At 36.6% G+C, this 27,025-nt stretch overlaps 2 protein-coding genes across 5 annotated transcripts in view; one reads left to right on the top strand and one right to left on the bottom strand.

Annotated features, from left to right (window-relative positions):
* GDPD1 (glycerophosphodiester phosphodiesterase domain containing 1) overlaps nucleotides 1–26,715 on the top strand; it is a 52,777-nt gene extending 26,062 nt beyond the window's left edge. Inside the window, exons 3-11 of one of the 4 annotated variants that reach the window (XR_006341162.1) lie at nucleotides 2,608–2,743; nucleotides 5,063–5,108; nucleotides 10,695–10,813; nucleotides 11,331–11,420; nucleotides 14,664–14,797; nucleotides 18,055–18,114; nucleotides 23,758–23,809; nucleotides 25,390–25,617; nucleotides 26,547–26,715. Coding sequence is in view for 2 of the 4 variants with exons in the window: in XM_043902831.1 (XP_043758766.1) it covers nucleotides 2,608–2,743; nucleotides 5,063–5,108; nucleotides 10,695–10,813; nucleotides 11,331–11,420; nucleotides 14,664–14,797; nucleotides 18,055–18,114; nucleotides 23,758–23,809; nucleotides 25,390–25,512 (760 nt within the window). In the remaining 2 variants the exon portion in view is untranslated. Of the gene's footprint in view, nucleotides 1–2,607; nucleotides 2,744–5,062; nucleotides 5,109–10,694; nucleotides 10,814–11,330; nucleotides 11,421–14,663; nucleotides 14,798–18,054; nucleotides 18,115–23,757; nucleotides 23,810–25,389 lie in introns of all 4 variants that reach the window. The other 3 variants (XR_006341161.1, XM_043902832.1, XM_043902831.1) reach the window with 3 other exon arrangements.
* Nucleotides 20,064–20,671, bottom strand: LOC122694291 (thymosin beta-4-like). The gene has a single exon (XM_043902833.1). The coding sequence runs from the start codon at nucleotides 20,601–20,603 to the stop codon at nucleotides 20,469–20,471; it is 135 nt and encodes a 44-aa protein (XP_043758768.1). The 5' UTR covers nucleotides 20,604–20,671; the 3' UTR covers nucleotides 20,064–20,468.
* Nucleotides 26,716–27,025: the final 310 nt, after the last annotated feature.

A 27,025-nucleotide genomic window follows, 5' to 3' on the forward strand; every position in this document is an offset into this window, starting at 1 on the left:
AGGTCTAACTGATGCTTCTTGACCTGCATACAGGCTTCAGGAGACAGGCAAGATGGTCTGGAATTCCCGTCTCTTCAAGAATTTTCCACAATTTGTCGTGATCCACACAGTCAAAGGCTTTAACGTAGTCATTGAAGCAGAAGTAGATGTTTTTCTGGAATTCCCTTGTTTTGTCTATGATCTCATGGATGTTGGCAATTTGATCTCTGGTTCCTCTGCCTTTTCTAAACCCAGCTTGTACATCTGGAAGGTCTCGGTTCATGTACTGCTGAAACCTAGCTTGAAGGATTTTGAGCATTACCTTGCTAGCATGTGAAATGAGTGCAACTGTGGTAGTTTGAACCTTCTTTGGCATTGCTCTTCTTTGGGATTGGAATGAAAACTGACCTTTTCCAGTCCTGTGGTTACTGCTGAGTTTTCCAAACTTTCTGGTATATTGAGTGCAGCACTTTAAGAACATCATCTTTTAGCATTTGAGATAACCACCATTATACTTTGTTAAATAAACTGTCCTAGGTACCTTGTTTAAGTAGAATAAAAAAATATTTGTATTTTTGCTTTTGTTCACCTAGCATAATGTCTGCAAGGATTATCAATATTGTGGCTTTTGTTTTTCTTTTCCTTTTTTCCTTCCTTCCCTCTTTTCTTTTTTATTAATAGTCTTTTGAATGGGAGTGAAGTATTTTGATTATATTTCTCTAATGATTAATGATGTTGAGCATCTTTTCATGTGCTTATTGACACATCTTCTTTGCAGAATGCCTATTCATTTTTTACTCGATTGTTTTTCTTGTTTCAGTTTAGGAATTCTGTGTGTATTGTAGATGTTAATTCTTTATCAGATAGATAGGTGATTTTCCCATTGTGAGTTGCCTTTTTAGTCTGTTGATGTCCTTTGATGCACAGACTTTTAAAAGTTTGAAGAAGCTCAATTTGTCTATTTTTAATTTTGTTGCCTGTGCTTTTGGTGTCATATCCAATAAGTCATTGCCAAGTCCAGTTCAATGAAGCTTTTTCTGTATGTTTTCTTCTGAGTTCTTTTTTTTTTCCACTTTAGGTCTTACAGTTCTTTGATTCATTTTGAGTTTATTTTTGGCTATGATTTTAGGTAAGAATTCAAATTCATTCTTTCACGTGTGAATATCCAGTTTTCTCAACACTATTTGTTGAAATGACTGCCCTTTCCCTATTTAATAGTCTTTGCATCCTTGTCAAAAATCATTCGGCCGTATATGCTAAGATTTCTAGACTCTGTCTTCTCTTGGTCTGTGTGTTGTCTCTATGCCAGTACCACATTGTTTTGAAGCTTTGTAGTAAGTTTGAAATTAGAAAGTGTGAGTCTTCCAACTTTGTTCTTTTTCAAGATTGTTTTGGCTATTTGAGCTTCCTCGAGCTTCCATATGAATTTTAGGATAGATTTTCTATTTCTGAAAAAAAGTCACTGAAATTTTGATAGGAGTTGCATTAAATCTGTAGATCAATGTAGTGTTTACATCTTAACAAAATGAAGTGTTCCAGGCCATGAACATGGGGTGTCTGTGCATTTATTTATATCTTCTTTAATTTCTTTCAACAGTGTTTTGTAGTTTTCATTGTATAAGCTTTTCACCTCTTTAGTTAATTCCTAAGTTTGTATTCTTTTTGATGCTGTTGTAAATGAAATTGTTTCACGATTTCTTTTTCAGATTTTCATTCTTAGTGTACAGAAATAAAAGTGATTTTTTGTGTTTTTGTTTTGTATTGAAATTTACTGGTGTGGTTGGTTTAGTTTTTTTAGTTTTTAGTTTTTTTTTTAGTTTTTCAGTAGTGTGTGAAACCTTTTTATCTACATATGAGACTTTGTCATCTGCAGATAGTGATGAATTTACTTCTTTTCCAATTTTGGTGCTTTTTTTTTTTTCTTGCTTAACTTCCCTGATAGTTTCTGATCCTATGCTGAATTTAAGTGGCTGAAGTGGGCATCCTTTTTCATTCCTTAAGCTTTCATTTTGTAGTTGTGGAAATATAGGCCCAGAGAGGGGCATTTACCCGCCCAAAGTTACACAGCAAGTTCGTAGCAAAGTAGGAACTGGTACCCAAATTTCAACTTCTGGTCCAGTGTTCTTTCCTTTATATTTGTGTTGTTGTTTAGTCACTAAGTTGTGTCCACCTCTTTTGAGACCCCATGAACTATAGCTCACCAGGCTCCTCTGTTCATGGGATTTCCCAGTCAAGGATACTGGAGTGGGTTGCTATTTCCTTCTCCAAGGAATCTTCCTGACCCTGGGATCAAACATACGTCTCCTGCATTGGCAGGCAGGTTCTTTACCACTGAGCCACCAGGGAAGCCTTTCCTTTAGTTTGGGTTGCCAGATTAGGGATTGCTTGTTATGGAAAGGAGGCAACATGAGTCTCTTATTTATTCTAAGTTCACATAGAATATTTTCATATCAGTTATTCATAATAAATAATAATCTTGAGAAATTTTAGTATTATGGGATTTTCTGCTATTTTGATGTCACTCTGATCTTTTTCTTGTTTTTTTTTTTATCTTTTTCATCTAATGTACATAACCTAAATGTTTGCTTATGTTTCAGAATGTCATTATTTTTCTTTGTGTTTCTTCAGTGCAGTTACAATTGGAACTGATATGTTGGAATTGGATTGCCATATCACAAAAGATGAGCAAGTTGTAGTGTCACATGATGAGAACCTAAAGAGATCAACAGGGGTCAATGTAAACATCTCTGATCTCAAGTACTGTGTAAGTAAAAATGCATGATAAACTAATAACTAATAGGTATTTTAATAAGATTTTTTAAAACGGTAGGTGCCAGATAGCGCTTCAATAAATAAGAAAAAAAGTTAAAGATTAATGAATGTCAAAGGAAATTTAAAAAACTATTCTGACTTCCAGTGAGAATTTGTATTCATTACATACATTTGTGAAGACTTATTTTGATAAATGTTTCAACAAAATTACCGAAGTCCTCAAATGTAAAACTACTGAAGTTCAACTTGTTGCAAATATTCTACAATTTGTTTGATTCAGATTATATATATGAACTAGTTTTAGTCTTCAGGAATAGGAAAAAATCCTTTTAAAAATCTGATTTTAGTAGTTTATATGCTCATTATAGTAAACTGATAAATGGAAGAAAAACAATGCCTAATTCTACCACCTAAAGAAAACTTATGTCAACAGGATGCTATCTGTATATATACTCTGAATGTCTTTTACATGGTTGTGTTCTCATTGTATATTATTTATATTGTATTTTTAAACAACTTTAACATTATGGCATGACATACATTTTTTTCCTTTTTTTTTAATTGACTTTTATTCTTTAGAAGTTATATCCACAAAAAATTAATCAGAATATGTAGAAATTTCCCAAATACTTTCTGACCTAACACAGGTACAGCCTCCCTCAACTATCAGCATTCTGCTCCATAGTGGTGCATTTGTTATAGTTGATGAACCTACACTGATACATCATCACCACCCACATAGCTTGCATTAGGATTCATTCTCCACGTTGTATATTCTACAGGTTTCGATGTGGCATACGTGAAAATAACTTCTATCCACTAATATAATGTTATACAGCATGGTTTCCCTGTCCTAAAAATTCTCTGTGCTCTAGCTATTCATCCTTCCTGCTCCCCAACCCCTGACAATGACTAATCTTTTTATTGTCTCCATAGTTTTGTTTTTTCCAAAGTATCATACAGTTGGAATCATACAGTACTTAGCCTTTTCAGATTCTATGCTTATTTTTCATAAATGACTGAAGTTATTATACTGAGTGGATATATTGTTATTTTTAACCATTCCTGGTTTGTTGGGTATTTGAATTAGTTCTGCTTTCACCATTAGGGATAACATTGCACTGAACATCTATTTAGATGTGTGTAAAGATAAAGTTTTGTAAAGATAAAATTTTCTCTATATTTAAAGTTATTTCCTGGTACTTCACTGGTGGTCCAGTGGTTAAGACTTCAGCTTCCAATGCATAGAGTGTGGGTTCAATCCCTGGTTGGAAAGCTGGCATCCTACATGCCTTGCAGCCAAAAAAACTAATATTGAAACGATATTGTAACAAATCGATAAAGACTTTTAAAATAGTCCACATTTTAAAAACTCTTTAAAAATTAAAAAAACAAAGTTATTTCACCAAATTAGCTCTCAGGCTTCCCTGGCAGCTCAGAGAGTAAACAGTCTCCTGCAGTTCAGGAGACCTGGGTTCGATCCCTGGATCGGGAAGATCCCCTGGAGAAGGAAATGGCAACCCACTCTAGTATACTTGCCTGGAGAATTCCATGGACAAAGGAACCTGACAGGCTATATATAGTACATGGGGTTGCAGAGAGTCAGACATGACTGAGCGACTAACTCACACACACAAATTAACTCTCAGCAGGGAAATTATTGGGTAAAAAATCAGGAATATTATAGTTGTGGGTTTTTTTGGCCATGTGACTTGTGAGATCCTAGTTCTTTGACCAATGATTGAACCCGGAACCTTGAGGCAGAAACAGAGTCCTAACCAGGGGGAGCACCAGGGAATTCCCGATAGTTTCTTAACATATATTGAAAGTTGCTGTTGCCAGCTTGGTTTTTAAAAGTGTTCAAAAGACTTTTTCTATCTGATATTAAAAGAATTTCCATTTTGCCACACCCTTACCATTTTGGGGCACTATATATATATAACAAAGAATTTCCTGATTTGCTAGATTAAATTTTAATTAGCATTTCCTGATTAGTGAGTTTGAAGATTTTTTCTTTATGATTTTTTTTCCCTTTGAATTGTCTATTGCTGTTATTTGTCTACTGAGATCTTTGTGTATTTATTATTGACAAATGGTTTGTATTAGTACAGATTTCCTGTAAGTCATGAAAGTTAGTAATTATACAGTCAGTTTGCTGCTGGGGCTGTTCTGCTAGAGAGTTTACTATATAAACATTTGTAGATTTCATTTTTATATTTTTCAAAGAAGCAAATCTTTATGTCTTAATGTAAGATGCTAAGATACTTTTTATTTTTTGAGAGTTAACTTTTTTTAATCATATCTTTTGAAGGAACTCCCACCTTACCTTGGCAAACTGGATGTCTCGTTTCAAAAAGGTAATAATTTACATTTGCAGACAAAATTCATTTATGAATATACTAAGTGTATTCATTTATGCTGAGAATTAGAAATACATGTGTATTAGCTTGTGATAAGAAGTTCTAACTAAAAGTATTTCCCTCAAAGCTTGTTTGTGCAGGCCTACAAATCTGAAATCTTGATGGATATCTAAACCTGAGGTGATGATTCCCAAAGATTTATTAACTGACTCATTCTATCTAAATTTAGTTCATTTAAGTCTGAATATTAATTATGAGAAACCCAGATATTATTAGGGATACTTTGCACTCCTAAAGCTTCAAATTCTAGAATATTACTATAACTTGTAGTAAATAATCCATCATAAATAAGAAGAATAAATGAAAAGAAATTAAAGGGACCCCTTTCGGATCCTTGCCAATTCTGTAATTTTTTCATTCTATGTTATTTAGCTACTCCATATTTTAAATCAGTAAGAGAATTCCGTTAGTCGAATAAACCATCCATTTCCTAGTCATCTTCATTTTCTAATCAGCAACATAGTTTTTTGTTTTTTATTTTTTCTTTTGAGGGAACATTTCTCACAAAGAGACATGTCCCTTGGTCCGATGTGCTAGTTACGTTAGGACGGAAAATACACCACCTCGAGTTACAGGTGCTGAGCTCCCTTCCCTTGACAATTCAACCTCATGTTTTGAGTGATTCACATGTGACTCAGGAAAACTGCATGATGTTCATGTCGTGGTCCTTGGTAAAGCTTGCATATAGTGGAAACCTTGGTTAAACATCAAGGATCTGTTGATATTAATTTTCAAAAAGACCTGTAACCACTCTGTGAGCTAAACTTAAAACTGGTCCATGTAATTTCTCCTTGACTGAGAAACCTTGCTGCTGTTGAGTCGCTAAGTCGTGTCCAAGTCTTGGCGACCCCGTGAAAAAACCTTAGAGAGCCAAATAGAAATCAGAAACCTGTTTGCATGGGCTGTCTCTACAGGACGTTTCAATCTGATGTTTGTGGGGTTTTTTTTTTACTTTGCCTTCCAAGTAAGTATCATTAAGCTTTTGCTGATTTGATGAAACACCTTTCATTCTTATAATTAGTAGGATTATAACTTGCAAAGCTATTCAGTACTGGTGTCACTTGTGGACTTGGAAAAGTTAAGAAAATTTCCTAAGTGAAGTTTTTCCCAATTTTTCCTTTGTAAAGAGCAAAGCCAAAGCCTCACAAAGTTTATAAGATGCTTTGAGAAAAAAAAAAATTTTCCCCTGGTTTTATATCTCCCAGATAAGTCATAAAACTTTTGAAAGGGAAGAGACCTTTGAAATCATCTAACCCTGTCTCCTCTTGTTACAGAAAGTAAACTGAGTCCTAAATGTGTAAATTTCCTTGATTAAGGTCATATAACAAGAAAATGACAGACCTGGGATTTGAAACTAGGTCTTCTCCTTACCAGGCCAGTGTTCAGCTATCCATACTGCCCCTCTAGCTACAGAGTCTCTTCAAATCGCATGTTAGTAGCAATGCCATGCACTCTCAAATTTAATGATAAATAATAATTAACCTTTGTTCATATTGTATTCAAGTCATATAATTAGCTTAAAGGCTGTGCCTCAAACGTGAGGTTTATTGTATTTGAAACAGACTTATATATAGTACTGTAAAAACTTGACTCAGATTAGGCAGAAAGTTGTTCAGTTTTTTTCCTCTCCTATTCCCCTGCTTGGAACTGTTGTTTTCTTCAAATACTGGAGGAAGAGAGAGAAAGAAAAAGGGAGAGAGGGAATCAACCCTCAGAGGAGTACAGATTTTAGGCCTCTTGCTTTCTTTGTGGTTCACAACTTAAGTGAAGAAGAATTAAGTGTTTTCTTTTTTTTTTTTACCTTTTTTTTTTTTTTTTTTAAGTGTTTTCTTTTTAAAGGTGCTTTGATGTACCACAGGTTACATTAAAAAGTAAACTTAAAGGAGAAACATGAAAATGTGTTAACCAAAGAGTTTATTTTTATCTGTCCTGCTTACTTGAGAATAACCTCTTTTCCATGGAAAATACATAGTTTGGATCTAGATTTGACTGTAGTGATCTGTTTTAAAGTTCTAGTATGCTTCAGAGCCACTTCATGTGTTCCATCAACCAGCACATCCTATGGCATACTCTAAATCTAGCATTCATGTTTTCATGTTATTTTCCTCTTTCCCTTTTGGTAGTATTTCCCCGTTAGTTATTCTCTGCCTGCAACAATATTGGGGACAAACTTCTTCCTCCAACTCTTTATTCTGTGCTGACTGAATCATCTAATTTAAATATCTTCACATCGCTTTAGCACACATTATTCTCTTAGCATATTTTCATTTCCATGTTTCCCTCCCACTGTTTGATTCAATGTTATTCTTATTGTGTAATGTGTCATGTTGCTTTTCCAAAGTTAGTTTTATCTGACCTTTTTCTAAGTTGATTCTTGCGTACATCTTAACTTAGGTGTGAATAGCTATTGTCTATGGTAATTCTTTGGACTGTGAAATTAGTTTTTCCACATTGAATAAGCTCACAAAAATCTAACTAGAATGGCATTGCCTAAATAGAGCTTTCTATACTGATAGAAATTTTCTACATTTGTACTGTCTGACACAATAGTCAATAGCCACATGTGACTGTTGAGTACTTGAAATGTGGTTAGTATACCCGAGTAACTGAATTTTAAATTTTATTTCATTTTATTTATTTATTTATTGCCACACCATGCAGCATGGGGGAATCTTAGTTCCCCCACCAGGGGTGGAACCCACGCCCCCTGTAATAAAACGGCAGAATTCTTAAGCACTGGGCCACCAGGGAAGTCCCCTATTTCATCTTAATTTAAATAGCCCCATGTGGCCAGTGGCTGCCATGTTGGACTGTACAAATAGAACCTCATGTTCAGACTTTTTAAGTTATAAGTAAACAGAGACCAGTTTACACTAGCTTAAAGGGGAAAGAAGACATTTATTTTTACCATTAACTCTCTAGGATATGGTGGATCTGATATTAAACATTATGGGATCCTTGGGCACATAAAAGGACTCTTGCTTTATTCCATTGTTCTGCTTCTCTTGGGTCCTACCTTCTTTTACTATAGATGAATTTTGCATATGTGGCAGGAATATGATCACTGACAACTATAAATTCACATCCTGCCTGCACTGTGACCCCTGCCTGTACTGTGACCTTACTTATGAAAGGTTCTAGAGAAAGGCACTGATTGGCTAGACTTGGGTCATGTGTCCATCTTGAACTGTTCATGTGGATAAAGGGACAGGCTATTACAATTGGCCAGACCTAGGTCATTTGCCTACTTGTGAGAGTGAGCAGGGAGAAGGTCCTGTTTTTGACAGCCCAATCAGAACAATTTGGAATGTAGGAGATGCATTCCTTCCTTTTCCTAAGGAAGGAAGGGTGCTGGTTAGATAAAAACTATAGCTAAATTTTTGTATATTAACATAAATAATTTTTATAGTTCAGTTCTGTAGTCTGAGTCCAAACTCTTTGAGTTATCAATACTAGAAATCCATCTGAAAATAGTTTGAGAAGTTTATAAGAATAATTTATTGCTTTCTCATAACTAAAAAGTCTAGAGGTTATATGCCTTCAAACAACTGATTCCAGTTGCTCAAGCGATAATTTGTCTGTCTCTTATTTCCATTTCTTTGTTCCATTTTCATCGTGTTAGCTTTGTTCTCAAGTACATCTTCTTCACATAAAAATGAACCTATGATAAGTTCAAAAGTACAGGATCCGTTTTAGGCAACATCTCCTGTGGTCCATATTTTTATGCTTAAAAGGTTATGTGCTTTCTCTGTGGCTGGGAGACAAAGCCAAATGATTAACAGTCCCATCAGAATGACCCAGAGCCCCATCTGAGTTATAAGGCATAGTAAAAAGACAGTAAGAATAGAATACAGAACCGACAAAATGATAACATATTTTTTCTTTTTTTTTAATATTCCCATTCCCGTGCTGCTTTTCACACGAGCCTGTATTTTAAAAAGTTTTAGAACTTGGACTTAAATTACTTTTTTTGATATGCTTCTTTGTTTTGGTTTGCTGCACAATAAGGATGAAATAAAGGATCTTTCACAATTTTGTTATTCACGCATTAGTGGAATTGAAGCTTCGGGTGGAAGGGAAAATTTTATAATAGTTATATAGTATGTCATCTAAGTAATTAGAGCAAATGGAACTAAGAAAAGAATAAAATAGCCCTCAGAAAATAAAAAGAATGATTAAAAATCCTCTTCTGATTTTTCATGACTCAGTTTTTCTTTGAATTGATTTAATTGCATTGATATAATTCTTCAACCCATTACTGAATTAGCATGCATTTCCCTTGCCTATCCATATTATTTACAGTCTCTGAAAAATTCAATGATGATATCATAGCAAAACTTTATTTATTTATTTTTAATTTATTTATTTTAATTGCAATGATGATATCATAGCAAAACTTCATTTATTTATTTTTTAATTTATTTATTTTAATTGGAGGCTAATTACTTTACAAAATTGTAAGCAAAACTTTAGAAACAATCGCAATATCCAGTAGTAAGGTCTAGGGAAGGAAAAATTTTTTTCTTCTATTCTTTTAGTTTCTCATCTGGTCCCTGTAACAAAAAAGATTAACACGAGGAAAACAGAAGTTTATTAATGTGTATGTGTCATGGAGGAAGCTCAGGGCGTGGTTAGAACTTGAGTTTATATAGCATCTTAAACAAGCAAACAGAATCCAGTAAATTTTCAGAAAAGTGACAAGACAAAGGAAAAAAGGACTTTGAATGTCTAGAGTGGCAAATGGTGGGAAGGTAAATATGGGGGGTTGATGGAAGATAAAGACTAGTCAGTAGTTTGTCATATAGAGTCCTTTGGTGCTGATAGGGGTCGCGGGTTGTTGTTTATTTTTTACACAGTTTAGTCTTGTTTTTAGGCAGATGGGGGATGGGCATAGAGAACTTTTCTTGTACCTGCCTCTTCTCAATTGCCTTCACTTCAAAATATTCCTTATGCCAAAATGGCATATTTTGGAGTGGCAGATTTTGTTATCCTTCAAGGAGAATGGTTAAATTTTAAACCCTTAAATATATTTAAAATAATAACTGCAGGATAGGATCCATGGATTCTATCAATGTAAATGTCATGGTTATGATATCATACTACAGTTTTGCTAAAGGTTACCATTGGGGAATCTGGATAAACCCTGTACAAATCTCTATATTGTTTCTTAAAACTACATTTGAATCTACAGTTATCTCAAAAAGTATAATGGAAAACTTTTAATCATAATCATAAATGCAGTATATTAACATTTATTTTTACTTATGTGAAAAGATCAAGTTAAAACTTGAAGGGACACGATATTATAACATCGTTAGATTATGTATAGGAAAAAAGAGAGAAAGTACATCAAATGGTCTCAATGGTTATATCTAAATTGTTGGATTTTTAGATGATTTTTCTTTTCTTCTTTATACTTTGCCTCATTTTGTAAATGTCCTGTTATGACTGCATACTCTTAACTTTTCTAATCATAAAAAAGGTGATTTTTTAAAAATACATTTAAAAATCTTGCTTCCTCAGCATGCCAATGTGAAGGAAAAGATAACCGAATTCCATTACTGAAGGAAGTTTTTGAGGCCTTTCCTAACACTCCCATTAACATCGATATCAAAGTCAACAACAATTTGCTGATTAAGAAGGTACTTAAGGCATTGCCTCCTCTGAGCGTGTTGCAATCCGATTTCACGAACTAAATACGGCTAGAGTAGGTGCCTGCGTAGATTGACAGTGTTCAAGGAAACGTGATACTCTAGGGACCAGCATTGTTTTAAATACTACGTTGGTAGAAGAGATCACTCGACTGTAGGAAAGCCTGTTTTCAGAGTGACTTGTCATGTCTCAGTCATGGATAAGCGTGAGCTCCTGTGAACCCCCATGGCTGTGGCATTTATGTAATTAATTACTTCTTCCAGTTTCACTTGTTTCATTTGTACTTAGTTTATGTCCAGTTACTAAACAGTTGTATTCTATTAGATAAATCATACAGTGGTAAATGTAATTTCTTATACTTTATGAAATAATCTGAATTTAATTATCAGTTCTTTTAAAATTTTATACTAAGCACTGGCAGATAGTTGTAATCCATTTTATAAGTAAAATCATGTAAGTGGGTTTACAAATAGTCACATGAATAAAATTTTGAATTTTCACATATAGGTTTCAGAATTGGTCAAGCAGTACAGACGAGAACATATAACAGTGTGGGGTAACGCCAGCTATGAAATTGTAGAAAAGTGCTACAAAGAGGTAAGCTTCAAAAATGATACAGAATGAAAAAAAAAGATACAGAATGATCTGTCTTTGTTGTTGTTGTATGTCTATAAAATTTAAGTAATTACAGTAGTAATTTTTTTAAAATATCTTATTTCATAGCCTTGATACAAAGACAGATAGTATTGGATGGAAGCAGCTAACCAGAAGTTTACTAATAGACATAATGAATTTATAGATAATAGATTTAGTAGATAATGGACCTTGCAATTAAGTTCACTATGATTGGACTGGCTCACAGAATTATTATTTTCACATGATAATATTAGTTGTTTGCCAACATGTTATTCATTTTATTATGTATATATATATGACTTTTAGTGTCTGGTTTTTGTTAGGTAATCAAAATTTTTTTGCATAATTTTGAATGAAGAAAAGTATTGAGTCCTTCAACTTTACAACTCAAGCTTTTCTTTACATTACTTCCCAGATAGAGTTAAATCATGGTTATCAGGTTCAATTCAGTTCAGTTTAGTTCAGTCGCTCAGTCGTGTCTGAATCTTTGCGACCCCATGAACTACAGCCCTCCAGGCCTCCCTGTCCATCACCAACTCCCAGAGTTTACTCAAACTCATGTCCATTGAGTTGGTGATGCCATCTAACCATCTCATCCTCTGTCATCCCCTTCTCCTTCAATCTTTCCCAGCATCAGGGTCTTTTCAGATGAGTCAGCTCTTCGCATCAGGTGGCCAAAGTATTGGAGTTTCAGCTTCAACATCAGTCCTTCCAATGAATATTCAGGACTGATTTCCTTTAGGATGGACAGTATGAAAAGATTATCAGGTAGCATATTGAATTACAGCCATCCACAAATTGAAATCTTTCTGTTTGAAGAAAATATATCTATAAAAATTGGATATATTTTGAAATGGTACACTAAGCCTCTACAAGCAAATTTAGCTCATAGTCAGCTAAGAGGATTTGAAATGCAAAGAGTTAAAAAATCTTAAGCATTAAAGATTCTCTTTCAGAATACAAGTGATAATGCAGAAGGAATATCATGACACAAGTTGCAATTCTAAAATACAAAGAATTCTTTTGAAAAGGCCTTTCTTCCTGGCAAAGAAGGAAAGCATAGATCCAAAATCAGCACCATTATAATTAAAAGTACAATCAAAAGTAATGAGGCTCTAATTAAGGCAAGTGATAAGTTTTATCTGTGTACAAAAGGACAGAACAGAATAATCAATGGGCTGAGTGACTTCAGATCCCCAAGAATATAGAACTGAGACAAAAGCAAGATAATATACTGGAGGCTTCATGACCTGCTGATCTTTGTGTGTGTGTGTGTTAGTTGCCTGGTCGTATCTGACTCTTTGCGACCCTATGGACTGTTAACTGGCCAGGCTCCTCTGTCCATGGGTTTCTCAAGGCAAGAATACTGGAGTGGGTTGCTTTTGTCTTCTCCAGGGGATCTTCCCGACCCAGGGACTGAACCTGGGTCTCCTGTATGGCAGACAGCTTCTTTACCATCTGAGCCACCAAGGAAGCCCCTTTTTACATCATTCAATTTTTTTTTTCCAAATTAAAAATAGTGATAATAGCAAATGCTGGAGAAGATGAGGAGAAACTGATCTCACATGCATTGCTGGTGGGAATGTAAAATAAAATAGCCACTCTTAATTAAATGAGTAGTTTCTTAGAAAACCAAACATACATTTAGCATATTAATCAGCAATCTTACTCTTGGGCATTTATCTCAGTAAAGTGAAAATGGTGCGCATGAAATTAATTATTCACTCAATTAAGGAGGTAGCAGGAGGGAGTTCTCTGTCGTGATAGAGCAGTTCTGTGTCTTGACTGGGGGTGATTACACATACCTATACATGGATTACAGCTGCATCTGACTATACACATGCACAAATGAACACAAGTTTTAAAAACGGTGAAAACTGTGTAAGGTCGACAGCCTAACAGTAACATATCGCTGTCAACTCCTGGTTTTGATACATCTGGTTACAGATGGGGCAGCTGCGTTAAGAATAAATGGGACTCTAGTATATTCTTACAACCTCCTGTGAGTTTAAATAACATGTTCACTTTTGGCCGAGAATCACAGAACGTTCCCCTTGATTCACGTATTTTTCTAGACACCTCTGGCCTCCTGTCATTTTAAAATGTAAAAACTCCCAAGATTTCAGCAGCAATTTTCAAACACCTAAGGAAGAATGTCTCAACAGTAATTGTCATTTGTGCTATGAACTTGCTTATATAATTCATGCATCTTTTGTAATTCTTAAATTATGATGTATAAGAATTTCATATTAGCTCTTTACTTCCCAGATGCTAGAGGCTGGAAATATAAAAGAATGGGAGGAAGGTGGAATGAATGGGGAGATTGGGACTGACATACATATGCTACTATGTATAAGATAGGTAACTAAGAAGAACCTGCTCTAGGGCACAGGAACTCTGCTCAGTGCTCTGTGATGACCTAAATGGGAAAGAAATCTAAAAAAGAGGGGACGGAGACTTCCCTGGTGGTAGTCCAGCAGCTAGGACACCATGCTCCCACTGCAGGGGGTCTGGGTTTAGTCTCTGGTCAGAGAACTAGATCCCGCATGCCACAAAAATCATCCCCTGTATTGCAGCTAAGTAGCCAATAAACAGGTCTATATTTTTAAGTGACTGAATGTTAAATAAAATATGTTTTTTCATGATTTTTTTCAATGTATTACTTTTATACAGAAACATTCATATGTATTAAAATTTTTGTTTGTTTTAAAGATAGACACGGGGGATCTGGGGGAGGGGAATATGGGGATTTGTGTAGTATAGAGTTTCAGTTTTGTGAGATGAAAATGTGAATATTTGCAACACTATTAACATATATCTGTATCATATCTTATTTAAAATATATATATATGTATAGTTATTGAATATGTATAAGGTTACTGAATATTTCATATCATTATTTCTTTATCTTGTTCCATTAAATTTGATATGTTTAATCTCTGGTGAGAAAGACTACTACCGACAGACAGGACTGGTGCTGCAGAAGCAGAGAGTGGAGAATGGGGAAACTTGAGTATCGGTTTATACTGTAGGACTCCAGGATAGATCCTGACCTATTTGTCAAGGACCAGTCATTTCTAAGTGTAGTGTGTTTGGAAGTAGATGTTGATGATTTAGGGAATACTTTAAACAGATGTCAAGATACAGTCTTGGGGAATCTTGAAGGTTGTGAAATAATCCTCTGATATTGTTTGTGTCTTTTAGAATTCGGAAATTCCTATACTCTTCAGTTTACAACGTGTTCTGCTCATTCTTGGCCTGTTCTTCACTGGCCTCTTGCCCTTTGTGCCCATTCGAGAACAGTTTTTTGAAATCCCAATGCCTTCTATCATATTGAAGTAAGTGATTACCTTGTTTTCATTAGTTAGCGATTACTGGAAAACTAAGACAAAGACTTAGAAAGATTGAAGGCGGGAGGAGAAGGGGACAACAGAGGATGAGATGGTTGGATGGCATCACTGACTCAGTGTCCATCACCAACTCCCAGAGCTTGCTCCAGCTCGTGTCGATTGAGTCAGTGATGCCATCCAACCATCTCATCCTCTGTCGTCCCCTTCTCCTCCCGCCTTCAACCTTTCCCAGCATCAGGGTCTTTTCAACTGAGTTAGTTCGTCTCATCAGGTGGCCAAAGTATTGGAACTTCAGCTTCAGCATCAGTCCTTCCAATGAATATTCAGGGCTGATTTCCTGTAGATTGACTGGTTTAATCTCCTCGTAGTCCAGGGGATTCTCGGATACTCATATTTGTGTAACTTCTCTACTGGGTATAAAGCCTTGTTTTTCACACACTAATTTACTGTTAATACAAAGATTAAAATGTATAAAACACTTGGAGCATTGCCTGGCAAATAATAAGCACTCAATAAATGATAGCTTTTATCATTAAATTATCATTTTTATGTAACAAAGATCTTCATCTCACAATCCCACACCCTTAGAATGTCATTCCTAGCTGTAAATTTCCCTGGAGCTTCTGGAGAGATCATTTAAATGTGGTTTCATCTGCATGAGAACTTTTTTCATCCCCACAGAACTATAAAAATTCAAGCTGAACATACAGCAGTCATTAGAAAATATCAGTAAGAAAGAGAAGTTGGTCAGCACTCTTGTCCTCAGCATCTGTGTTTCACGCTTGTCTTCCAGTTTGAGTTTGTTAGTTATGTGTGTGCTTATTTTATCTATTCCCAATTATAATAGTGTTTATTAGCAATTTCTGTAGCTGTTCCTCAGACGAAACAACAGAAATCGCTTCTTGTCTACAAATAAACTATTTTCATTTGCTAAATTAAAATAATTCCTAGCCATTTATCCCTAAAGTACTTTGCTTTCCTCTGGTCTAGAATGGACTGTTGTGCTCTTGAGATCATCTCCAGGTGTTCCTTTTAGAAGGAAATGTTACTAAATTACAGATGTGAACAGATTTCATAGAACTAATTTTTTTCTTTAAAAAGTGATTATGGATTCAGACACTGGTAGAATATTGTGTTTGTATTTATTTTTAATGAAAGAGAGTGGATACTTCCTAAGGCAGTGTAATAGTTTGTGTTTAATGAGGTAATTACTGTTTCAAGTTTTTAAGTTCTTGGGATCCCTGAAAATGCAATTGGGACTTTCTACCTCGGGTAGAATTAGGAGAATAGAAGGAGTTTATTTAGAAAGCTTCAAATAAAAACTGAATTCAGAGAAAAAATTAAGGACTCCCTTAGTGGTCCAGTAATTAGAAATCCATCTGCCAAGGCAGGGGACATGGATTTGATCACTGGTGGGGGAAGATTCCACATTCCAAGGAGCAGCTAAGCCCATGAACCACAACTACTGGGCCCACATGTCATAACTGCTGAAGCCCTGCACTCTGCGACAAGAGAAGCCACTGCAGTGAGAAGCCTGTGCACCGCAACTAGAGAGTAGTCCCTGCTTGCGACAACTGGAGAAAGCCTGTGCATAGCAATGAAGACCCAGCACAGCCAAAAATTTAAAGACAAATTAAAAAATAAATAACAAAATAAATTTTTTTTTTAATGAATTTAAGTGTGGAGACTCAGGTAATCCTAAGAGTATAGACAAGAGGAGTTGGAAAGGAAACAAGAATCAAGATCTGGGGAGAATGAAGATCACTGTGCAGTTTAACTTTGAAAGAAGCTGAGCAATCTTCACAGTAGAGAGACTAACTAGTCAGAGAAGTCTCTGGGCATAGCCCAAAGTTAATGATACAGGTGGTGCTCTCAACATCAAAGAGGTTGAAGGAACTCATTGTAGGTCTGAAAGTCAAGTGTACTCTTTCAGTAGGAAAGATGTCTTAAAAGGATGGGCCTAGGTCTTCAAATATTGAAAGTGAAAGGAAAAAATGTTTTTAGAGTTTTCTTTTTAATCCCATTTTTACCCTAAATATCTTTTAATACATAGTAAAGTTTGGCTGTGTGTTTACATCTACTGCATACAAAATTACAGCAGACAAGGCAAGAGAAAGGCCTCACCAAAAAAGAAAGAAACATGGGTTCTGGGTACTCGGGATCTTTTGAAAGATAACTTTTAAATTTTCAAGCAAAAAGTTAGCTTGAAATCATGAAAATAGAGAATCCAAATGGGCTTTGTTCTAATTTAATTTTGTCCTTTCCCAAATTTTAAGATAGGACACTGAAAGATGAACTCTCCAGGTCGGTAGGCACCCAATATGCCACTGGAGATCAGTGGAGAAATAACTCCAGAAAGAATGAAGAAACGGAGCCAAAGCAAAAACAACACCCAGTTGTGGATGTGACTGGTGATGGAAGCAAGGTCTGATGCTGTAAAAAGCAATATTGCATAGGAACCTGGAATGTTAGGTCCATGAATCAAGGCAAATTGGAAGTGGTCAAACAGGAGATGGCAAGAGTGAACGTCGACATTTTAGGACTCATTGAACTAAAATGGACTGGAATGGGTGACTTTAACTCAGATGCAGCCATGAAATTAAAAGACGCTCCTTAGAAGAAAAGTTATGACCAACCTAGACAGTATATTAAAAAGCAGAGACATTACTTTGTCAACAAAGGTCTGTCTAGTCAAGGCTATGGTTTTTCCAGTGGTCATGTATGGATGTGAGAGTTGGACTATAAAGAAAGCTGAGCGCAGAAGAATTGATGCTTTTGAACTGTGGTGTTGGAGAAGACTCTTGAGAGTCCCTTGGACTGCAAGGAGATCAACCAGTCCATCCTAAAGGAGATCAGTCCTGAGTGTTCATTGGAAGGACTGATGTTGAAGCTGAAACTCCAGTCCTTGGGCCACCTGATGTGAAGAGCTGACTCATTGGAAAAGACCCTGATGCTGGGAAAGATTGAAGCCGGGAAGAGAAGGGGACGACAGAGGATGAGATGGTTGGATGGCATCACCAGCTCGATGGACATGAGTTTGAGTAAACTCCGGGAGTTGATGATGGACAGGGAAGCCTGGAGTGCCGCAGTCCATGGGGTCGCAGAGTCAGACACGACTAAGCCACTGAACTGAACTGAACTGAGGCATATACCAAGTACAATCAAGGCAATGATTTTTCCCTTGAGCTTGTTTTATCACACTGCTATATTCCTGTGATTCTAATTTAAATTTTATTTTCCCTCAGGCTGAAAGAACCACACACCATGTCCAGAAGTCAGAAGTTTCTCATCTGGCTTTCTGATATGTAAGAATTTTAGTTTCTTGATATACAGATTATTGTTTTAACTCTTAAATATGATGCTTATAATCTAGAGCAGACTTTCTACGTGTAATTTGTAACAATGATGAGTTGAACATCAACTATACAAATGGATGTGTATGAATCATTTAGAACTAGCTTAATTACTAGTCACAAAACCTTAAGAGGAATTGGGAGATAATCTCGTCAAACTCAGGAGAAAACTGAGCACTTGGCTAACCAAAGTTAAATGATTTGCTTGGCGTGTCAGTAGCAGACCTGGGATATATACCCATCCCCTGCCACTTACTCACTGTTTCCACTAGCCTGCAGACAAAAACATGGTGAAAAGAAGCATGTAAAGCAGTAAAACATACGTGTAAAACATATGTAAGAGTGTACATTGACTAATGGCACATATCTAAGGAAAATCTACACTGAGACTTAACAGCAGAGTGGAAGCCCCACCTGTACAGTGGACATCTACCTCAGAGAAAATTCCTTAAATTCTAAGACATGTTGAGTGTAATTTTAGGTAAAACCTACCTCTATTTTGCTTTAAAATGGAACCTTGAAAAAAAATAAAATGGAACCTTGGGGACTTCCCTGATGGTCCAGTGGCTAAGACTCCATGCTCCATTGCAACACAGAGGGAATGAGTTCATGTCTGGTCAGGGAACTAGATCCCACATGCCGCAATTAAGAGTTCACAACTGAAAAAAAAAAAAATCCTCATTTCTTCAAATGCAGAAAAGATCAGAAAGGTGGGCCTTTATCTACTAGCCTTTGGGTTTTAAGAATATCAGAGTCCCTTTGATTTTTTTTTTTTTTCCCTTTGATTTTTGAAGCTTATTTGTGAACATGAGCTGTGAGTGGTAAATTTCATAAAGTACTTAGTACACACACACACACACACACACACACACACACACAAAATCCTACATGCCATAACTAAGACCTAACACAGCCAAAGAAAGAAAGAAAAGAAAATGGAACCTTGAATGCCTTGAATGCTTAAATAATAGTCATGAATCACAACCTATTTTCCTTAGCTCCTGTTTCAGAGTTTGAAAGCTAGTTTTGTCTTTTCTCTGTGCCACAGGGTTTATTCTTTTTTTGTTTTATTCCTGATGTCATTTGTAGTTTTTAAGGATGCTTTTTTTTTTTTTGGCCCTGCCACATGGCTTGCAGGATCTTAGTTCCCCAACCAGGGATTGAACCTATGGCCCCTAACCACTGGACCACCAGGAAATTCCCAAGGATGCATTTTAGCTGGTGTTAAATGCATATGATTTTTCATTTCTGCTGCTTAATCATTCTAATAGACTAAACAGAACAGAAATAATATGTATAACTTTTCAGTACAAAAAGCTTCCATCTTGCTCAAGTGACTTGTATTCTAAAAGTTCACTTTTTAAGTTACTTGGAACTGAAAAAAAACCTTTTTTTTCTTTATAAAAGATTGTGTAATTAATGAACATTACGTTTCTAAGATAACTCGCAAAAGACTAATTCATTTTGTAAATGGATTGTGACATTATAGAATTTGACCCAAGTTCACTGCCTTATTTTGATTTGGAAAGTTAAGAACACAGACTCCCTAGTTCTTTCTCACTCTCAGTATGGTGCCAGCAGGAAAAGTGAGAAAGCCTCCATTGAGCTGCTTCAGGAAGAATGGCAGCAAAGAGTAGAAAGGAGATCCAGCAGTAAAGATATAAACGCATCCACAACAGCTATTACTGCTTGAGTCCGCCCGTTGCTTATATCGCTGAAACATTGGGATTAAATCTAAGTTCAATTCAGTTCAGTTCAGTCGCTCAGTTGTGTCTGACTCTTTGCAACCCCAGAACTGCAGCATGCCAGGCCTCCCTGTCCATCACCAACTCCCAGAGTTTACTCAAACTCATGTCCATCGAGTCGGTGATGCCATCCAACCATCTTTTTTTTTTTTTTCCGGTTTTAAAACTTTTTATTTGCATATTAAAAAAATTGTGCCTTCCAATAATTAAAATCATTTGAACAACAAAAAAAAATGGCACTCTGATTAAACTGCATTTTACAGCCCACAGAACACCTTGGACCAGCTTTTTACTCTAGATTTCACTGTCGTCCCACCCAGCTTCCTCCTTCACCAACATGCAAGTTCTTTTCCTTCCCTGCCAGCCACATAGGCAGATGGGAGAGGCAGGCGCGGCCTACGTTGTCAGTAGTTCTCCATTCTTTGATGTGAAAAGGGGTAGCACAGTCATTTAAACTCGATCCAATCTCTTTGCATCTTACAAAGTTAAACAGCTAAAAGAAGTAAAATAAGAAGACAATGCTTGTGGAATGTACAGTGCATACTGGCGGAGCACGCTTCGTTACGACTCACCTGCTTGCTTCTCCTGTTCAATCGTTTCTTTCAAAGGCAGTGGGTTTTTCTCTTGCGTTTCCATTTTCTTCAATTTCGACTTATCGAACTTCTCAATCTCCGCCATATCGGGCTTGTCAGACATTGTTGCAGAGGGCGCGGAGCGAGCTGCGAGCGAGTGAAGTCTAGTCTGCGCTGTGGCCGCCGCTGAGTGCCGCCATCCAACCATCTTATCCTCTGTCGTCCCCTTCTCCTTCTGCCCTCAATTTTTCCCAGCATCAGAGTCTTTTCCAGTGAGTCAGCTTTCTGCATCAGGTGGCCAAAGGACTGGAGTTTCAGCTTCAAAATTAGTCCTACCAGTGAACACCCAGGACTGATCTCCCCTAGGATGGACTGGTTGGATCTCTTTGCAGTCCAAGGGACTCTGAAGAGTCTTCTCCAGCACCACAGTTCAAAAGCATCAATTCTTCGTCACTCAGCTTTCTTTATAGTCCAACTCTCACATCCATACATGACTACTGGAAAAACCACAGCCTTGACTAGACAGACCTTTGTTGACAAAGTAATGTCTCTGCTTTTTAATATGATGTCTAGGTTGGTCATAACCTTCCTTCCAAGAAGTAAGCATCTTTTAATTTCATGGCTGCAGTCACCATCTGCAGTGATTTTGGAGCCCAGAAAAATAAAGTCAGCCACTGTTTCCATTGTTTCCCTATCTCTTTGCCATGAAGTGATGGGACTGGATGCCATGATCTTAGTTTTCTGAATATTGAGCTTTAAGCCAACTTTTTCACACTCCTCTTTCACTTTCATCAAGAGGCTCTTTAGTTCTTCTTCACTTTCTGCCATAAGGGTGGTGTCATCTGCGTATCTGAGGTTATTGATATTTCTCCCGGCAATCTTGATTCCAGCTTGTGTTTCCTCCAGCCCAGCGTTTCTCATGATGTACTCTGCATAGAAGTTAAATAAGAAGGGTGACAGTATACAGCCTTGATGTACTCCTTTTCCTGTTTGGAACCAATCTGTTGTTCCATGTCCAGTTCTGACTGTTGCCTCCTGACCTGCATACAGGTTTCTCAAGAGGCAGGTCAGGTGGTCTGGTATTCCCATCTCTTTCAGAATTTTCCACAGTTTATTGTGATCCACACAGTCAAAGGCTTTGGCATAGTTAATAAAGCAGAAATAGATGTTTTTCTGGAACTCTCTCGCTTTTTCAATGATCCAGCAGATGTTGGCAATTTGATCTCTTGTTCCTCTGCCTTTTCTAAAACCAGCTTAAACATATGAAGTTCAAGGTTCATGTATTGCTGAAGCCTGGCTTGGAGAATTTTGAGCATTACTTTACTAGCGTGTGAGATGAGTGCAATTGTGCGGTAGTTTGAGCATTCTTTGGCATTGCCTTTCTTTAGGATTGGAATGAAAACTGACCTGTTCCAGTCCTGTCTTCACTGCTGAGTTCTCCAAATTTGCTGGCATATTGAGTGCAGCCCTTTCACAGCATCATCTTTCAGGATTTGAAATAGCTCAACTGGAATTCCATCACATCCACTAGCTTTGTTTGTAGTGATGCTTCCTAAGGCCCACTTGACTTCAGATTCCAGGGTGTCTGGCTCTAGGTGAGTGATCACACCATCGTGATTATCTGGGTCGTGAAGATCTTTTTTGTACAGTTCTTCTGTGTATTCTTGCCACCTCTTTTTAATATCTTCTGCTTCTGTTATGTCCCTACCATTTCTGTCCTTATTGAGCCCATCTTTGCATGAAATGTTCCCTTGGTATCTCTAGTTATCTTGAAGAGATCTCTAGTCTTTCCCATTCTATTGTTTTCCTCTGTTTCTTTGCACTGATCACTGAGGAAGGCTTTCTTATCTCTCCTTGCTATTCTTTAGAACTCTGCATTCAAATGGGAATATCTTTCCTTTTCTCCTTTGCTTTTTGTTTCCCTTCTTTTCCCAGCTATTTGTAAGGCCTCCTCAGATAGCCATTTTGCTTTTTTGCATTTCTTTTTCTTGGGGATGGTCTTGATTCCTGTCTCCCGTACAATGTCACGAACCTCCATCCATAGTTCATCAGGCACTCTGTCTGTCAGTTCGAGTCCCTTAAATCTATTTCTCATTTCCACTGTATAGTCATAAGGGATTTGATATAGGTCATACCAGAATGGTGTAGTGGTTTTCTCCACTTTCTTCGATTTCAGTCTGAATTTGGCAATAAGGAGTTCATGATCTGAGTCACGGTCAGCTCCCAGTCTTGTTTTTGCTGACTATGTAGAGCTTCTCCATCTTTCGCTGCAAAGAATATAATCAGTCTGATTTTGGTGTTGACCATCTGGTGATGTCCATGTGTAGAGTCTTCTCTTGTGCTGTTGGAAGAGGGTGTTTGCTCTGACCAGTGCATTCTCTTGATATAACTCTATTAGCCTTTGCCCTGCTTCATTCTATACTCCAAGGCCAAATTTGCCTGTTACTCCAGGTGTTTCTTGACTTCCCACTTTTGCATTCCAGTCCCCTTAATGAAAAGGACATCTTTTTTGGGTGTTAGTTCTAGAAGGTCTTGTAGGTCTTCATAGAACTGTTCAACTTCAGCTTCTTCAGCTTTACTGGTCAGGGTATAGGCTTGAATTACCGTGATATTGAATGGTTTGCCTTGGAAACGAACAGAGATCATTCTGTCATTTTTGAGATTGTATCCAAGTACTGCATTTCGGACTCTTATTGACCATGATGGCTACTGCATTTCTTCTAAGGGATTCCTGCCCACAGTAGTAGATATAATGGTCATTTGAGTTAAATTCACCCATTCCAGTCCATTTTAGTTTGCTGATTCCTAGAATGTTGATGTTCACTCTTGCCATCTCCTGTTTGACCACTTTCAATTTGCCTTGATTCATGGACCTAACTTTCCAGGTTCCTATGCAATATTGCTCTTTACAGCATCGAACCTTGCTTCTATCACCAGTCCCATCCACAACTGGGTATTGTTTTTGCTTTGGCTGCATCCCTTCATTCTTTCTGGAGTTATTTCTCCACTGATCTCCAGTAGCATAGTGGGCACCTACTGACCTGGGGAGTTCATCTTTCAGTGTCCTATCTTTTTGCCTTTTCATGCTGTTCATGGGGTTCTCAAGGCAAGAATACTGAAGTGGTTTGCCATTCCCTTCTCCAGTGGACCACATTCTGTCAGACCTCTCCACCGTAGGGATTAGAAGCTCTAAACTGACTGAATTAGAATTGAGGACTAATTTTAGTCCTTCCTTAGGACTAAGGAGTACCTAAATCTTTTATGCTTTTCTTTTCTAGTTTACTAATGAGAAAAGCTTTGTTTGACCACCTCACTGCCCGAGGCATTCAGGTAAGTTTTTGTAATGATGCATTTTAGAAAGAGCATAGTTTACCAGTTCAACACAAGTTGAAAGGGCAGTAACCCACTACAATATTGTAAAGTAATTAGCCTCCAACTAATAAAAATAATTGGGAAAAATAAATAAATAAAATAAAAGTAAATATTGTTGTTTGGTCAAAAAACAAAAAAAATTAAAAAATAAATGTGCTAAATTTTCCCAGTGAACATGGAGAAAGTGCTGGAGGGTACGTGGGAGGTTTTAGGAGCAGAGAAAAGGTATGAACTTGCAATTAGCAGTGATGGTCAAACTTTTTCTGTTAAAGTCCAGATGATAGTGTCACACCTGTGGGCCGTTCAATCTCTGTTACAACTTATCAACTCTGTCATTTTATTGCAAAAGTGACCATAGATAATAAAATGAATAATAGGTATGTAAAAAAATAAAATAAAATAAAGGGCAGTAACTTCTAACTGACTTGATTTGGTCGTAACCCTGCTACTTTTACTGGTTCTCATATATGTAGCCTACCAGGCTCCTCTGTCAATGGGGTTCTCCAGGCAAGAATACTGGAGTGGGTTGCCATTTCCTTCTCCAGTTTCACTTTCACTATATGAAGCCCTTAAGCTCTGCCTTATAGTTAGCAAGATGGTATTGGTTTTTCAGTAGCTAGAGTTCACCTATAGGTAGGTGAGGAGAACTGAAGCCAGAGGGTGGGATAGTCATATTTAGTGAGCAAAGTGGAATTTGTTTAAAGGGCTCAATGATTTCTTAAAATTGCAGAGTTTTTTGTTTTTGGCTTTTATTTGCTGTTGCTGCTTCCTTCCTTGTTTCTTTCTTTCTTTTTTTTGCAGCATTTATTCTGAGGCCATAAGTTATTTGTTTCTTCAGGTTTTTTCCCGGGTATCTTTTTCTTCTGTACAAGCTCCTCTTCTGGTTTAGGAATGATCATCTGTTCTTTTTCAGTAAGGATCATCTCAGTGGGGCAGGGAGAGCTCATGTTTGGGTTGATCTGACCATGACCTCTGTAAGTCCTACCCACACATTGGGAGCCTTGCTCACCAGGATGTGCTCAGTGACCAGAGAATCTACATCTAGAATCTGCATCTAAGCCTATAAGTTCAGCATGACTCTGCATTTTTGAGCATGTGCAGTAAAAATTCAGCACTCTTTTTGGGCCACCGACCCAGTGTCCAGCCCCACTGTTTGGCCTGTGCATACCTAGCACCTCCACCATTGTAATGATGGAATGGCACGCATGTTGCTTCTGTAAAGTGACATCCTTCAAATACTTGGTGGTTTTTCAGATATGCATACCCTTAATGGCCTGGGCAGTTTCACAAGTGTTCTTAAAGGGAGCGTGACGATTTGAACCTTTTGATTTACATGATTTTGTGGCGTTTTCTGGGTTGAGTGAATAGCAGACCATTTTTAGAGGTCACCTCAGACCACTTACCAGAAAAACTTTAAATTGCAGGTTATTAAAAGGTTGTTTCTAAGTGTACTGAGATTGTAATGGATGCATGCTAACATAAAGATAATTTGCTGTTTTAACATTTCTTCTCATACGTCTCATTTTTCTAATTTCCAGGTGTACATTTGGGTATTAAATGAAGAACAGGAATACAAAAGAGCCTTTGATTTGGGAGCAACTGGGGTGATGACAGACTATCCAACAAAGCTTAAGGATTTTTTACATAATTTTTCAGAATAGAGAAGGAGGTAGTCAGAAGCATTCAAAGAAAACATGGAAAGACCTAAGAAAAAATTTTTTCATTATTTCCCTAAGCCATTTCCAGAATGGTAAAAGGTTTAATCAGTTAAGTGTTTATTACCTCATTTTTAAGCCTGTCTGAGAATGTAGAAACTATATATTGTATATTTATTTTAAACAATATTGCATATTTTACATTTGTAAATAGTTTGTTTAGAAAGATAATTGTTTATGAGATGTAAGTAGAAGATTATTGATCAAGATTTCTGTATTTGATGCAGTATTCTACTATCATAAGTAATTCTGAAATCAAAGGCTGTTGGATAAATTTGACGTTAGCCTTCACTGGGATAAGATCAACTAATTAGTAAGACAGAATTAATGAAGGTCATTACAGCTATTCAAGTTGTCTCATTATTTCTAGGTACACCTTAGTTAAAGGGGAAAAATATTGTGGAAAGAGAGCTTGGAAATCAGTGATGTAATTATCTGACAAGTTGTACATTGTTAACAGAGGCAGACTCAAAGAAATACCTGAAAGTTTGTTACATGATCAGAAATAAAATCTGTAGACTGAATTTGAATTTCTTGGTTGCTGTCATCAATAGGGACATTCTATTTGGAGTCTTTTTCAGGTGTGTAACTATTGCTGCTATATTTCTTTTTTTTGGTAAAAATTAAAATTGGACTTAATAATTGTAAATTAAGACAAGATGCTAACAGTCACATTTTTGTTTCCTCTAGTGAAATGTACATTTTCCATTGTTAGCAATGACCAACTGTCTGGGCCTACATCTAGATTTTAAATAACATCTTGAGTCCTAATAATCATAACAAACTGATGAAAGTGCATATCATTGTGTCTAATACTTATGAACCATCTGCTCCTAATCTTTAAGAATTTATTCTTCTGAGTATTAAATGGGCACAGAATTTCCCAAAGCATTAGGCATCACTTTCTCAGATTTTCTAATGTGACTTCATGTAAATCTGTTTATCATCTTTTTGACTTATTTTCATTATCTCTTTGGAAGGTAAATATATCCTGGAACAATAAGCATCTTGGACCTAGATTACACCTCTTATTTGGACTTTGCCAGCTAACAGTTATGAAGGCTAATCATACTCTCCCACCTATCCCTGGATGACATAAGTAACATTTGTTTTTTTGTTTAAACTGAAATAAAAATTTCAAGAACAAAAGAATTCATTGGTGTTTTCTTTTCTGCCATTGTAATTCAAAATATGCTTTATAATTTTTTTCCAGAATTTAATGAGGTGTAAATTGATAATATAAGTAAACACACCTGAGACTTCTCTCTCATATAAGAAAAATAAAATGCACTTTTATGGTAAATTGCCTCTTGGCATTTGAATAAATAACTTGGGCAGGTAATCCATTAAATCTGTCATTTTCACTTTCACTTATATAACTTATGATTATAGTTGCTAGAGATGCTTTTGATCATCATTGATATAATTCTTTTTTACAGTTTCCCCATTCCAAATTTGC

Source organism: Cervus elaphus, chromosome 5 (assembly GCF_910594005.1).
Source record: "Cervus elaphus chromosome 5, mCerEla1.1, whole genome shotgun sequence".
NCBI lineage: Eukaryota > Metazoa > Chordata > Mammalia > Artiodactyla > Cervidae > Cervus > Cervus elaphus.

Bases quoted from the DNA above. Each gene is read 5' to 3' on its own strand.
- LOC122694291 (XM_043902833.1), bottom strand. From the start codon at position 20,603: ATGTCTGACAAGCCCGATATGGCGGAGATTGAGAAGTTCGATAAGTCG.